This window comes from Gigantopelta aegis, chromosome 6, assembly GCF_016097555.1.
Source record: "Gigantopelta aegis isolate Gae_Host chromosome 6, Gae_host_genome, whole genome shotgun sequence".
Taxonomy (NCBI): Eukaryota; Metazoa; Mollusca; class Gastropoda; order Neomphalida; family Peltospiridae; genus Gigantopelta; species Gigantopelta aegis.
Window position 1 is genome coordinate 51,251,367 of NC_054704.1, and position 15,937 is coordinate 51,267,303.

Genomic DNA, 15,937 nt, shown 5'->3' on the forward strand with positions numbered 1-15,937 from the left:
GTTGAGTGCGTCGTTAAATAAAACATATCTTTCTTTCTTTCTTTTCCCTCCGTGTCTCATAGCCCTATAATGTAACCGGTTGCTAGCGTATGGCAAAATGACGTAAAAAGGTATAATTAAATGAGAGTGCTCTTCCTTGCACGGGTACTCGAGTCCTGCTTGACTCGTGGAGACCCTACTCCTTGGCTACCAGTGGTGGATCCAGGAAATCCGGGGGGGGGGGGGGGAGGGGGGGGGGGGGGGGGGGGGGGGGGGGGGGGGGGGGGGGGGGGGGGCAATGACATGAGGCGGCATGCCAACGGGACTTTGCGGGAGGTTTGGAGGGAGATCATAAGAAAAAATTAAAATAAAAATATATAATAAAATTATAACTGTCGCAAAATTTAGAGAGGTCTCGTCCCCTGGGGGCCCCCCTATATCCACCTCTGGCTACACCAAGGCCTGCAAACTAACGTCATCTAATTACGTGATAATTATTTGAAACAATTTGTGCAAGCAAAAAAAAAAAATGTTTTAAAAGAATTTAGTTTTTTTTAATGCACGTAACATATAATCCTTGATTCTAATCTCTTGGAAGATTCGCAATTGTGACACAAAAGTGTTTTGGATTATGGTATTGACAGCACCCAAACCGATCTGCGTCACGGCATGGGCAAGACGCCTATGTAGCTCACCCCTCGCCAGTTGTTCAAAGACGACTGATTTCCAACTGGCTGATTCGCCTCTTGTTTGTGTACTTTCGCTCTCATTTGTGTTACGTCTTTGGGATACACTCCAAATTGTTGGAACACTTGAGAAAAAAGAGAAGGTGTATCCACCGTATCCATGTAAACGGCTAACCTCTGGTCCTAGGCCTTGCAAGTCGTGACACTGACGTGACCTTTTGAAAAAAAAAAAAAAAACCGCGCGCGTTCACGTCTGCCCAGACTGTTGATCTATACTAAAGCTCGAGCAGACTGTAATCTCAGGGAATGTCTCCATCTGACCACTCTTCAAACAGATGACCACCATTTTCGATTGAAAAAGAACGTGTTCGGATTCACAAAAAAATAAAAATGGAACCAAAAAAAAGATAGAGAAAACAAAATCCTTTCCTGTATTTAAGGGGTTCCGTCAAAGTTGCATAATGTCGGACCACTTCCCGCCTTGTCAAAAGTATTTATTAATTTTTGTTTTAAAGTACTGTTCTTTCACTTTTGTTTTTGTTGGTTTAATTTTCAAGTGCAGACAACGAATTAAAGAATTTAATGAAAATTGAATACTTATATACATATAATACGAATTTATGATACTACGTTTTTGTTCCGCGAGTATATAAGTACTTATTTTTTTATATATTTTTTTATTTTTATTTTTTTTAGCAAAATCACAAACATTTACGTAGCCCACGAAAATGGAGTATATCTCAGTATACAGATCGCATGGTGCATGGTGTATAGTGTACTCATTCTTAATTATTAAATTAAAAGCTATACTATTTGAGGTGACGACTCCGATGTCGCATACAGTAAGAGATCATTCGCGAATCACGTGCATATGGTTCAATCTAATCAGAGTTGAAGTCGCATTACGTCAATACAAATTCAGTTTTAAATACTGTACGTGATAATATTCATTAAAGCGACATACCCTAGTTTTTAAAAACGCACGTTCGTCTAAGAAGTAATGGTTAGTGAGACAAGCTTTAGTTATTTTTGACTGTATTTCCCTGTTTAAACATCACAGACTTTAGCTTCTCTCTGTAATAGCCATATTCAAATGTGTGTTGCAGGTTTGTAGAATAACTAAACTTAGTGTCCATTTTAACTGGCTGAAACTAGGGTCTGCTCCTTTAAACCGTTGCTTAGTAGATTGCGGCGTCTTAGACCATTAGGCTATGTATGCATTGAATTGGCATCAAACACACCTGTATTTGCAGGATTTGAACCTAATGGACACTGAACCTTAATTAGATATAAACACGAAAATAATTTAAAAGAAAAAAGAAAAGAACCTATTGGTCGGAAGAATATATTAATTAAGAACGGAACTAAAGGAAATAGTCGATTATATCAAAGGTAGTTATAATTCTGACGGAATAGAATGAAAATAGTTCATTATCAAATCAGGATAACACGACTGTTATTATTAAAGGGACATACCCTAGTTTTTAAACACTACAGCATATTTTTTCATTATAAGAGTCGTTTATGATCACTGAAATCAAACATTACTTATATTTTATTGTTTTGATTATCAATTTCCATACAACCGAAGTGTTTCTGGTTATCCTGATGTTTCTATTACCACAAAATGCATTTTTTCATTTTTTAAAAATGCACGTACGTCTGAGAAGTAACTTATGGAGTCGTGTTTTAGTCTATTTTTAAGGGTATTTCAACGTCACAGACTCTTGTTTCATTCTGCTGTATCCAAGGTTAAGGTTTGTAAGTTAACCAACCTTTTACGGCTTGAAACTAGAGTCTAGGTGAAAATTATGCCTTAGTGATTAAAAACTAGGGTATGTCCCTTTAATATTTATGGTGCTTGCGATTCTGACTGTAACGAATATTCTGATTAAAAACATTTTCTTACACACCCGTTGGTGAGAACATCATTCCTTATTTTTGATAACACATACTTGTTTACACATATACATGTACGTGTATTAACAATTTCAAGACATACGACTGGCTGCTCCTGGGTGATGACCAGGTCACCAATGTCATACATCCAATGAAAAGACACCACGATGGAAATCGATTATACTGTGACGTATAGTTAACCTGTCTGAAATGCGTAAGTTAACTACAAGTGCAAAGGCTGTACATAACTTTTAGTCGAGAAAGATGGTAAACTTTGCTTAAAACCTGGGTTTTTAGGATATGTAAGAAATAAAATAAAACATCCGTTTACGTTAGATACCATTTATCTTACAACTTGTTGTTTAAAAACGTATCAAGCTCGCTTTCGCTCGTTGGATAGATTTTAAAACAACTCGTTGTAGGATAAATGGTATCTAATGGCCACTCATGTATTATTTTTTATATAGCTTTGGATCCAGCTATTTGATACAATATTGATTACTTGTTATTGTTTGTGATATGAAGATACGTATTTGATTAACAGGTGACTCACTAAGATGGCCGACGATCACTACGACCGCCACGATGTTGATTACGACAGCCAGGGACGGACCTACGTGATGTCTGACCGCAACTCCGACTACACGCCCACCAGTACCGGCTACAAGGGGGTGCTGTTGTGTGCTACTTTTGTCCTGGAGGTCATCATTCTGTCGTTTGTCGTCATACTCGAGTACTTTCTCAGGTCAGTCTATTTTCCTTTTGTCTATTTTCTTCTGTATTTGGTGTTGTTGTTTTGTTTGGGGTTGTTTGTTTTTTGTGTGTGGGGGGTTTTTTGGGGGGAGGAGGAAGGTTGTGGGGGGTTTTGGGGAGGGGGTATTTTTTCCGTGTTTGAGAGTTAATAAAGTTTGTTTTCTTTAAAAACAGCATAGTACTAGAGCACATTGATTTATTAATTAAACATTTGGCCATTTTGGCATATAGTCTTAGAGAGGAAACCCGCTACATTTTTTTCTATTGGTAGTAAGGGCTCTTTTATCTGCATCATCCCACAGATAGGATAGCACATACCACGGCTTTTGATATACTTGTCGTGGTGCACTGGCTGGAACGAGAAATAGCCCAACGGGGTTGGGGGGTGGGGGTAGAGTCTAAAACAGCCCAAATCGAAAACTGTAGCCTACACGTGTTTCTTCTCTGGTTCTTTAAACCATGTTTCACGATTACCGAGTGTGTGTCACCTAATGGACATTGATTAATCAATGTGCTGGGATGTCATTTAAGCAAACATTCCTTTCCTTTCCATGAACACAAATCACACGTCGTTGTGTACCTGAACGTGTTATTTTAAATACTTTGCACTAAAAAAAAATCCTTAGCTGTATTTGGCGACAAAGGTAATATATGCAAATCTTGTTATGTTCCTTTAAATAGAGTAATTTTTAAATATCTGAACTAAATACATAAAAAAAGTTGTGTCACGACGCGTATTTACAGTTCTTAGCTGTTTTTAAAGTGACAGACCCTAGTTTCAACACGTGAAAATTAACACTAACTTTAGTTAATCTACAAACCTGTAACACATTTGGATTAAGTTACAATTGAGTGAAACATGAGTCTGTGACTTTGAAATGGTGAAATACCCTCTAAAAATAGACTAAAACTCTACTCCATAACTGTTACTTCTCAGACGCACGTGCGTTTTTAAAAATATGAGAAATGCATTTTGTGATATTAAAAACACCAGGATGACCAAAAACACTTCGAATGTACGAAAATTGATCATCTAAACCATAAAATCTCAGTATAGTATGATTTTAGTTATCAAAAACAACTATACTAGTCAAAAATATGCCTTAGTGTTTAAAAACTAGGGTATGTCCTTTTAATGATGAGTTTTCATAGAAGGTTGAGTAAATCAGTTAATATCACTTTAATACTGTGAAAGACAGTAACACTAATCACTTATAATTGAGAAAATAACTGTTTGCAACCAATTTTATTAACTTCCTCACGCTTTAAAATAGTAATACAGTCGAATTTCATTTCCATTATTCTTTCGATTTAATAATGGTTCAATAGTCTTCAAGTACTATGTCATAGACACACACCTCTTCTTTTCTGTGAGAAAGAAGTGGGTGTATGTCATAAGGATAAAAACAACACACAGGAGCTTGTACAGAACACCATGTGTCATCATATTCCTCAGTAACAAAGAAATTATTTAGATTTTTATACGCCTAAAAGTAGCAATATTCCTCCACATCAGAAGAGTTAAAGCCTTTAGGGTCACCATCTTTCTTCGTGTCATAAAACCTTTCAAAAGTTATTTTAAAATTTGAATTTCTGTACCACCAAATGTAATCATATTCCTACATATCAGAAAAGTTATTTTAAATTTTGTATATGTGATACCCTCAAGAGTCAACCATATATCCCTCCTCGTCAAAAAAGAAGTTATTTTGTATCCTGTGAGTTATTTCTCACCCGCTGTCCATACACGCGGTGACATAACACACGTCTGCCTCTGAGGGCAAGGCAAACCGAGGGTTTGTTTTCTTTCTGCTGGTTTCCAGTTGCATCACATGTTTACCGTCCAAACAGCGCCACGTTCAATGTACACGCGTCACGGCGTCAGGGTGTTAAGCGATCTCCTACGAGATAGACCAGATTCTTCGCCGTGAAAGCCAACACGAAAAAATCCATTTGACATTTGCTAAACGACCAAAAAAAACCCTAAAAACCCGCTCTTCTCTGCTACAAGGACTGACAGAATGCATTTATATTTCAGCACTGAAAACATGCTGTGTCAGTTGGCGTAATGTTTTCACGCTTGTATGCGTTCAAAATGTGATGCTTTAAAGTTGGTTACAAGATTACAGACATTGGGTGCTTTACTTTGATCGTAGAGGAAAAAGAGGTGATTATGGAATGGGCGTTAGCTGTATGTAGAAAAACATCTGATGTGTCTGATGTGGGGGGACGTAGCCCAGTGGTAAAGTGTTCACTTGATGCGCGGTCGGTCTGGGATCGATCCCCGTCGGTGGGCTCATTGGGCTATTTCTCGTTCCAGCCAGTGCACCAAGACTGGTATATCAAAGGCCGTGGTACGTAGCACCCTGTCTGTGGGATGGTGCATATAAAAGATCCCTTGCTGCTTATCGAAAAGGAGTAGCCCATGAAGTGGCGACAGCGGTTTTCCTCTCAATATCTGTGCGGTCCTTAACCATATGTCTGATGCCATATAACCGTAAATAAAATGTGTTGAGTGCGTCGTTAAATAAAAAATTTCCTTCCTTCCTTCCTACCTCTTTCTGTGGCTCATGGTGTATGTGACCTATATTGCAGAATGGCGCTTCGTGGGTACAAAATAATGTGATCGATCCATCTCCAAGGTTCAAATTATAAATAATATTCTGGACATTCAAAATTATATTATCATGTTATTATCTCTGACCGACATTTTGTGAAACATGAAGACAATACAATAAAATCCATGTAAATATTTGAATTGTGAAAAGACACGGACGTCATTAACACAGAAGATTTCTTTCCAAAACAAACATAAAAGTATACAAAAGAAAATATCCCGGCTGCGAGCCAACGTTTTCAAATGGCGGTCTGTGGGATTTGACCATCTTTTGAACGAATACACTAAAATGAAGAACTGACAAAAATAATTATTGAGGGTTTTTGTGTTTTTGTTTTATGCGAGAAAAGTCAAATGACCACGTTTCGAGTTTGTTGAACTTAGAAAATAACTTGTTAAACGCTGAAGCTTCAAACGGATATATTCGTACGTCTGTGGTGAAAATAGATATTTTATTATAAGTAGATCATTGGTGGGGGGGGGGGGGGGGGGCAAAAATGGGTATTAGCGGTGCTATCCTCCCTGAATTTCGAAGTGACAAGAAAATCCCAATTTTTGACGGATCAATTTATTTCTTTTCAGTGGGAGGCGATTGGGAGATGTAATATCATGCTTGGTTAGGTATTTCTACGGAAGATATATTTTTAAAAAAAGTGTTTGTTTAACGACAGCACTAGATCACATTGATTTTTTAAATCTGGTAACTTTGACAAATAGTCTTAGAGAGGAAGCCAGCTACATGTTTCCATTAGTAGCAAGAGATCTTTTTTATGTACTATACCACAGACAGGATAGCACATAGCACGGCCTTTGATATACCAGTCGTGCTGCACTGGCTAGAACGAGAAATAGCTCAGTGGGCTCACGACGGGGATCGATCCTAGACCAACCGCGCATCAAGCGAGCGCTTTACCACTGGGAAGATATGTAAAAAAAAAATTGTTTTATTTAACGACGCCATTAGAGCACATTGATTTTTTATCTTATCATCGGCTATTGGACGTCAAACATATGGTCATTCTGACACTGTTTTTTAGAGGAAACCCGCTGTCGCCACATAGGCTACTCTTTTTACGACAGGCAGCAAGGGATCTTTTATTTGCGCTTCCCACAGGCAGGATAGCACAAACCATGGCCTTTCTGGAACCAGTTATGGATCACAGATCGGTGCAAGTGGTTTAAAACCTAGATTAAAAATTCCATGCCTCGACTGGGATCCGAACCCAGTACCTACCAGCCTGTAGACCGATGGCCTGCCACGACGCCACCGAGGCCGGTAGGAAGATATGTAATGCATATGTAGTATTTTGGAATATTGTAGATGCTACCCACCCACCCACCCTTTTTCTTTAGAAGGTGCACCCTCTTACTAGAAAAATCCTGCATTCGCCTGCCTGAGCACACTAATTCTATAGCTTCCTGTGAGTGTGAAACTTTTTAAGTTTACGAAACACTCATTCATACATTTATAATTTTCAAAACATTTATGCAATGTTACGCATCCAGAGCTCATCAAACACGAGCAACAACAAATCTTTCTCTGGCTTTGACCTTCTGTGTCAGTGATAACCATGAACTATATTTGAATTGGGAACTAATGACTGATGAATGGCGAAAGACTTTACAATTGTGGTCAAGGCGTGCTGTAGAAGCACGCGGTAAACACAGATTGGCGGTAAGGATAATCTCGGGTTTGTTTCTCGTCTGCTACATCTGTGTGTCCTCATCAGCAAACAGCTAATTAAAGACGTTCACTCACAACAGAGACTTACTGTCAGCCATGTTTGTACATCTATTTTTGGAATGTTGACAGATGGTAAGAGAGTTTAGTGTGAAACAGTTTGTCTTTTGTTGGGGACGAATTCGATTTGATCCTCCTGCATCTTCCAGGAATGCGATGGTCAGGGTTAGACAAACAGCTGGAATCTATGTTTTTATTTCGGAATATTAGTACGATCGTTCACACTCTCTCCATCCATCCTCTCTCTCTCTCTCTCTCTCTCTCTCTCTCTCTCTCTCTCTCTCTCTCTCTCTCTCTCTCTCTCTCTCTCTCTCTCTCTCTCTCTCTCTCCCTCGCTGTCTGTATGTGTCTCCTTACCTACCTCCATCCCTCTGGATGTATATATGTATGTATGTATGTATGTCTGTCTGTCTGTCTGTCTATATGTCTGTCTGTCTCTCTGTCTGTGTGTGTGTGTGTGTGTCTCTCTCTCTCTCTCTCTCTCTCTCTCTCTCTCTCTCTCTCTCTCTCTCTCTCTCTCTCTCTCTCTCTCTCTCTCTCTCTCTCTTCTCATAGTGGCATATTTCAATAAACTTCGTTTAATGTGAAATACAAAATTAAAAAACAACCTGTCTTATAGCAGAACAAAATCAGTTTGTATTATAATGTAGTTATCCTCGTTGTGCCCAAATCATCATCTCATTACCTACATGAATACCCAGGAAAAGGGTGACATAAATGAGCATGCATAACTGAAAGTTACAAAGGAAAGAAACAGGAACGAATACTCGAGGATTCTGCACGCAGCTTACATCACGACATTTACATAAACCCTGGAGAATCTACAGTCCAACTAAATTCTAGCGCCATCATACCTAACCAGCACGACAATTCATGTTAAAAATGTTATCTATTTTGGGGTTTGTGTGTTTCTGTTTACCGCTGTTCCACAAACGATGTTTTTTTTTTTTTTTTTATCGCAATACACAATTTTGCCTTGATCTAATGGACTTCGTTTTAACAGAAAGAAATGAAAGTCAAATAATTTTATTTTATTTTACGAGTGGTAGGTATTAAGAAAACATACATCCCACCCTCATTAACGTATTTTCCATGATAATAATACTTACTTGTTGATTTCTTCTACCGGCCTCGGTGATGTCGTGGTTAAGCCATCGGACATAAGGCTGGTAGGTACAGGGTTTGCAGCCCGGTACCGTCTCCCACCCAGAGCGAGTTTTAACTACTCAGTGGGTAGGTGTAAGACCACTACACCTTCTTCTCTCTCACTAACCACTAATACCTAACCCACTGTCCTGGACAGACAGCCCAGATAGCTGAGGTGTGTGTCCAAGACAGCGTGCTTGATCCTTAATTGGATACATGCAGGAAAATAAGTTGAAATGAATTAATGAAAATGATTTCTCTTCCATCCTCCGGTCATTTTTATAGCAGTAGCTGTGAATCATAAAGTATTGCTAATTTGGGATTTTATAGTAACAGACTAAATATTCCATATACATTCATGTAAACTTATTTTTGTGCTTATATGGAATTAATGTTCAAGCACGCTGTCTTGGAAACAAATCTCGAATATCTGGGCAGTGGGTTAGTGGTCAGTTGTTAATGTCCGGTGTAGTACTAGTGGTCTTACCCACTGAGCCGTTAAACTCGCTGTGAGTGGGAACCGGTAGCGGGATACGAACCCAGTACCTAACCATTACACCACCGAGGCCTGTGTACAATTTTTTTTATAATTAATAGCCACATTTACATGACAAAACCGTATTCTATTATCAAAATCGTATCTCTGCACAAGGCAGCGTCAAACGAACGTTAGGCAATACATGTAACTAGAAGGGAGTGGAAATGAGAGGCAATGTTTAGGTCTGAAACATGTGGCAGACACACCAGCCATAAAATAATGATTACAGTTCCCACCCTCCAGTTAGTTTTGGAACAGACCTTATAATTTATCCATGCACGCACACACGCACACACACACACACGCACACGCACGCACACACACACTCTCTACCTCTCTCTCTCTCTCTCTCTCTCTCTCCCCCCCCCTCTCTCTCTCTGTATGTATTTTTCTCCTCCCTCTGTGTGTGTCTCTCTTTCTTTCCCTCTCTCTCTCTCCTCAATCTCTCTCCTCGCCTCTCTCTCCTTCCCTCCCTCCCTTCATCCTCCCCACTCTCTCTCTCTCTCTCTCTCTCTCTCTCTCTCTCTCTTCTCTCTCTCTCTCTCTCTCTCTCTCTCTCTCTCTCTCTCTCTCTCTCTCCTCTCTCTCTCTCTCTCTCTCTCTCTCTCTCTCTCTCTCTCTCTCTCTCTCTCTCTCTCTCTCTCTCATACAGTAAATATTAAGTTTCAATTTGTGTTTCAGATGGACAGACATTTTCCCGCTGCGACGTCAGAACTTCTCGTGCACGGACCCGCTGCTGTCATGCACAGAGCAGGACGTTCCGCTCATGTCGGACTTCGCCTTCAACGCCAAGGTGCCCAACGAGGCCGTGTACGCCCTAAGCTTCTGCGTCCCTCCCTTTGTCGTACGTTTCTGCATCTCAGTTCTAGTGTTAAAGTTTGTTTATTAATCATGGGCTATTGGATGTCAAACAGTTGGTAATTTTGACATATAATCTTAGAGAGGAAACCCACTACATTTTTTTTCCATTAGTAGCAAGGTATCTTTTATATGCACCACCCTACAGACAGGATAGCAAATAGCAGGGTCTTTGATATACCAGTCGTGGTGCACTGGCTGGAACGAGAAATAGTCCAATGAGCCCATCGATGGGGATCGATCCCAAGCCGACCGCGCATCAAGCGAACGCTTTACCACTGGGCTACGTCCCGCCTCTCGGTTCTAGTGTGTATAATGGAATTTTGTTTACTGATGTATCAGAGGCTATGTACGCCCTTAGCTTCTGTGTCCTGTTGTGTTCAACTGAATTATATGACTCATAAAATATATGTCTGGGGCCAATTTCACTAAACATCGTAAGTTTACGTCTGTGACTAGCAGTTATACTGCGCATATACAATGTATTTAAAAATGTTCGGCATCTATTTCACGAAGAAAATTACATAAATTACGGAAAATGGAACATTTTAAGGACGAAATGAAATGAAATATGTGTACTTCTAACTATATGTTGTACTATAACAGTAATAAGAACCGCGGTTTAGTCGTAGATTTACGTTTACGTGCAAAACTAGGCTTGCGATGTTTAGTGAAATTGGACCCTGAACATCAAAATCATCTTTATAGATAAGATAAAGATAAAATTTATTGCATTTAAACATTCCACATGGGAACAGAGTGCACAAAGTAACATAAAAAAGTTTCAATATCAACAAACAATTAATGACTATATTTTTACATACATATATACATATACATGTATGTCACTACTACAGTCTATTCGTTATATTGGAAAACCAACTTGCAAATAACACCTATGTTGGCTGGGTCCTGATTTTTCATAATAAAAATAAACTGCTCTTTGGGTGTCATATTTAAAAATGAAGGGTTGTAGTTGGAGATAAAATGAAATAATTTTGACCGTTGGTACTTATATTTCTTACATTGTACAATGTGATGAAGTTCGTCTTCAATGATATTGCATTCATCACAGAGACGCTGGTCAAGAAGAGCATACGGTTTTGTATGCCTGCCAGTTTCAATTTTCAAGTTATGGTCACTTAGTCGGAGTTTAGAGAAATGTTTTTTTATGATCTGGGTTTAAGCAGTGAATTAGGTATGGTTCTAAGTATATTTCCTGTTTGAGAGTTTCATATGTTCTCATTGTATTGCCAGTGCTATTTGTCTTTTTTTTTATAATATACTCTTCAAAAAAAGAAACGCAAAAGGGTACAAATGGGTTATAACTCCGATTTTATGTTTCCTACCGGTTCATGCTTTGTGAATATAAGGTCATTGCATGTCCCAAACACATTCCCACGGTTACATTCGATAAAACGCAGCTACTGTACAATAAAGTTCCAAAATGTGAATATTCGCAAAAACGCAGCCACGTGCAAACCATGTCACCACTGCACGTGCGTTGTCTGCACGTGCAACATGAACACCGACAGTATAAAAGTGCAGGGTGTTCGCTTGCCTGGCCTCTGTATCTGGCCGACAGTTGACAATCCAGGACATGCCACGTCTCAGTGAACCGCAGAGAAACAATGCCATCGGCCGACTAGACGCAGGCGAATCCAGAACGGCCGTTGCCAGGGCATTCCATGTGTCCCCAAGCACCATCTCCAGACTGTGGGACCGTTACCAGCAACATGGATCAACACGTGACCTCCCTAGATCCGGTCGACCACGGGTCACTACCCCCGGGCAGGACCGCTACATCCGGGTACGCCACCTTCGGGAACGATTGACTACTGCCACCTCCACAGCCGCAGCAATACCAGGTTTGCGCAGGATATCCGACCAGACCGTACGGAACCGCCTACGTGAGGTAGGAATTCGTGCCAGACGTCCAGTTCGAGGTGTCATCTTAACACCACAACACCGTCGACTCCGACTGCAGTGGTGCCAGATTCATCGACAATGGCCTCAACTGCGATGGAGACAGGTGTGGTTCAGTGACGAGTCCCGATTTCTGCTCCGACGTCATGATGGAAGATGTCGCGTGTATAGGCGTCGTGGTGAACGTTATGCGGCAAACTGCGTGCAGGAAGTGGACAGATTCGGCGGGGGTAGTGTCATGGTGTGGGCAGCCATCTCACACACTGGCAGAACTGACCTGGTCCACGTGCAGGGCAACCTGAATGCACAGGGCTACATTGACCAGATCCTCCGGCCACACATCGTTCCAGTTATGGCCAACGCCGACGCAGTGTTCCAACATGACAACGCCAGGCCTCACACAGCACGTCTCACAACGGCTTTCCTACAGAACAACAACATTAATGTCCTTCCTTGGCCATCGATATCACCGGATTTGAACCCAATTGAGCATCTATGGGACGAGTTGGACCGACGCCTCCGACAGCGACAACCACAGCCCCAGACCCTGCCCGAGCTGGCAGCAGCCTTGCAGGCCGAGTGGGCCACCATCACCCGGGACGTCATCCGTACTCTGGTTGCTTCAATGGGCAGGCTGTGCCAGGCAGTTGTCAACACACGCGGAGGCCACACCCGGTTTTGACTCCAGATGACCTTGACCTTGGTGGTGTGTCCTATCACTTACTCACAATAGACTAGAGTGAATTGTGAACAATCCTGCAACATTTGGTAATTATCGGACTCACCATTCAATAATTAAATCAATTCTCCAAATGTTACGACAATGTGGTTTTGCGTTTCTTCTTTTGAAGAGTATATTTAGACTTTTTGATAAACATGCTTTAATATGACAGCCAGAAGCTGAAACAAAACAAACATGAATTTTATCAATTTTGGCAGTCATCTTAGATTTCTTCACCTGACGGAATTCAGACTATATGTGTGGCAGGGTCACCCTTGCTATCTTTATTTGGTAGTTTAGTGGTTACTTCACCGACTGGTAAGGACTGGTTCATTTTCGTACGTGCCTATTTTCTTAATAACGTCCAAGGTGCTATCTAGAATAAACAAAACGTCAACTTAAATTGAACTGCTACCACAACGACGCAGTTATTATCCATATTTACCTTTTAATAATAAATTATTAACGTGAACAACTGCTCATTAATATGACTACGATTCCAACACCTTGTTTAACTTCTCCGTGTGGAATGTTTGCAGATTTTGATCGGGGAGATCGGGATGTTCACGTTCACGGCCGAGCCGCAGAAGATCGTCCACGTGATGAGCCGACACTGCGCCCTCCCGCAGGTTTGTCGCAGACTCGTCAGGTTCGTCGGTAAGTCCGCGCAGGTGCTCGCTCGTTTAAAGGCGCATAGTCTTCCAAAAATAACGTACGGTTTCTTTCGTTAAAAAATATACCTTTTTTGTTATTGATTTTTTTTGGGGGGTAGGGAGGGGGTTGTGGTTTGTTTACATTTGGGTTTTTTGTTTGTTTTGGGTTTTTTTAGTTGTTGTTGTTGTTGTTGGGGTTTTTTTTGGGGGGGGTTATGGGGGTGGGAGGCTTAGAATATGTATTCATATCCACACGTGCACATGCTCGTGGCACACACAACCTAACTATAATCTCGATTTACATGATCTTGAGAATGAGATAAATCCCCTACTTCAGCGCATTCCATAAATGTTAACAAGTTTAACTCTTTTTAATTTAGTGGTTAAAATATTTCATAATTTGATATTTTATATGGATGGTGCTGGAACAGAATGAATGTTGATTATATAACTCTTTTCTTTTGAAAATTATGTTGTGATGTAACAGAATAAATGTTGTTTAGATAACATTTTAACACTTTTCTTTTGAAAATTATATTGTGCTGGAGCAGAATGAGTGCTGTTTATGTAACACTTTAAACAAAATTATGTTGTGCTGGAGCAGAATGAGTGCTGTTTATGTAAGACTTTAAACAAAATTATATTGTGCTGGAGCAGAATGAGTGCTGTTTATGTAACACTTTAAACAAAATTATATTGTGCTGGAGCAGAATGAGTGCTGTTTATGTAACACTTTAAACAAAATTATATTGTGCTGGAGCAGAATGAGTGCTGTTTATGTAACACTTTAAACAAAATTATATTGTGCTGGAGCAGAATGAGTGCTGTTTATGTAACACTTTAAACAAAATTATATTGTGCTGGAGCAGAATGAGTGCTGTTTATGTAACACTTTAAACAAAATTATGTTGTGCTGGAGCAGAATGAATGATGTTTATATAACACTTTAAACAAAATTATATTGTGCTGGAGCAGAATGAGTGCTGTTTATGTAACACTTTAAACAAAATTATATTGTGCTGGAGCAGAATGAATGATGTTTATGTAACACTTTAAACAAAATTATATTGTGCTGGAGCAGAATGAGTGCTGTTTATGTAACACTTTAAACAAAATTATGTTGTGCTGGAGCAGAATGAATGATGTTTATATAACACTTTAAACAAAATTATATTGTGCTGGAGCAGAATGAGTGCTGTTTATGTAACACTTTAAACAAAATTATGTTGTGCTGGAGCAGAATGAGTGCTGTTTATGTAACACTTTAAACAAAATTATATTGTGCTGGAGCAGAATGAATGATGTTTATGTAACACTTTAAACAAAATTATATTGTGCTGGAGCAGAATAAGTGCTGTTTATGTATGATGTTTATATAACACTTTAAACAAAATTATATTGTGCTGGAGCAGAATGAGTGCTGTTTATGTAACACTTTAAACAAAATTATATTGTGCTGGAGCAGAATGAGTGCTGTTTATGTAACACTTTAAACAAAATTATGTTGTGCTGGAGCAGAATGAATGATGTTTATATAACACTTTAAACAAAATTATATTGTGCTGGAGCAGAATGAGTGCTGTTTATGTAACACTTTAAACATAATTATGTTGTGCTGGAGCAGAATGAGTGCTGTTTATATAACACTTTTCTTTTGAAAAAATTTCAGGTGTCTTTGTGTTTGGAGGATTCGCTCTGATGATATTTGTGGATATCATAAAAATCATGATTGGTCGGTTGCGGCCCAACTTTCTTGAACTGTGCCAGGTCAATTCTACTGGGTGTAACCAATCGTACGGCGCCCTTAGCGGTGATGAAATGTGTCTGAACACAGACAAGTACGCCATCAGAGAAGGACGGTAAGAATGATATAGATAATAATACATGAGTAGCCATTAGATACCATTTATATCTCACAACGAGTTGTTTTAAAATGTATCCAACGAGCAAAAGCGAGTTTGATACGTTTTTAAACAACGAGTTGTGAGATAAATGGTATCTAACGGACACGAATGTATTATTCTACTTCTTACATATCCTCAAAAACCAGTGCCCCGTTCTACAAAGCGATCTTAGCTCTAAGATCACCTTAAGTGCGTATATTAGCTGTGAAGTTACGGTGATCTTAGGGCTAAGATCGCTTCGTGGAACGGGGCCCAGGTTTTAAGCAAAATTTAACATCTTTTTCGACAAAAAGTTATTTACAGCCTTTGCACTTTTAGCTGACTTAAGCGTCATAGACACATGAATGTCAGGTTAACCATTATAGTACGTCACAGTCTAATATCGATTTCCATCTTTTAGTTTTTCATTGGTTGTATGCCATTGGTGACCTGACCATCACCTAGGAGCAGCCAGTCGTATGTCTTGAAATTGTTAACATACGTACATGTGTTAACAACCATGTGTAACCAAAAGTA

At 39.7% G+C, this 15,937-nt stretch overlaps 1 protein-coding gene across 2 annotated transcripts in view; it reads left to right on the plus strand.

The window, feature by feature from the left end:
- The window catches only part of LOC121373943 (phospholipid phosphatase-related protein type 5-like), a 44,908-nt gene that overhangs the window by 23,166 nt on the left and 5,805 nt on the right, over window positions 1-15,937 (plus strand). For both annotated transcript variants that reach the window (XM_041500785.1, XM_041500786.1), the window contains exons 2-5: window positions 3,109-3,309; window positions 10,041-10,203; window positions 13,404-13,521; window positions 15,187-15,376. In XM_041500785.1, coding sequence (XP_041356719.1) covers window positions 3,122-3,309; window positions 10,041-10,203; window positions 13,404-13,521; window positions 15,187-15,376 — 659 coding nt within the window. In that variant the 5' untranslated portion in view covers window positions 3,109-3,121. The remainder of the gene's footprint in view (window positions 1-3,108; window positions 3,310-10,040; window positions 10,204-13,403; window positions 13,522-15,186; window positions 15,377-15,937) is intronic.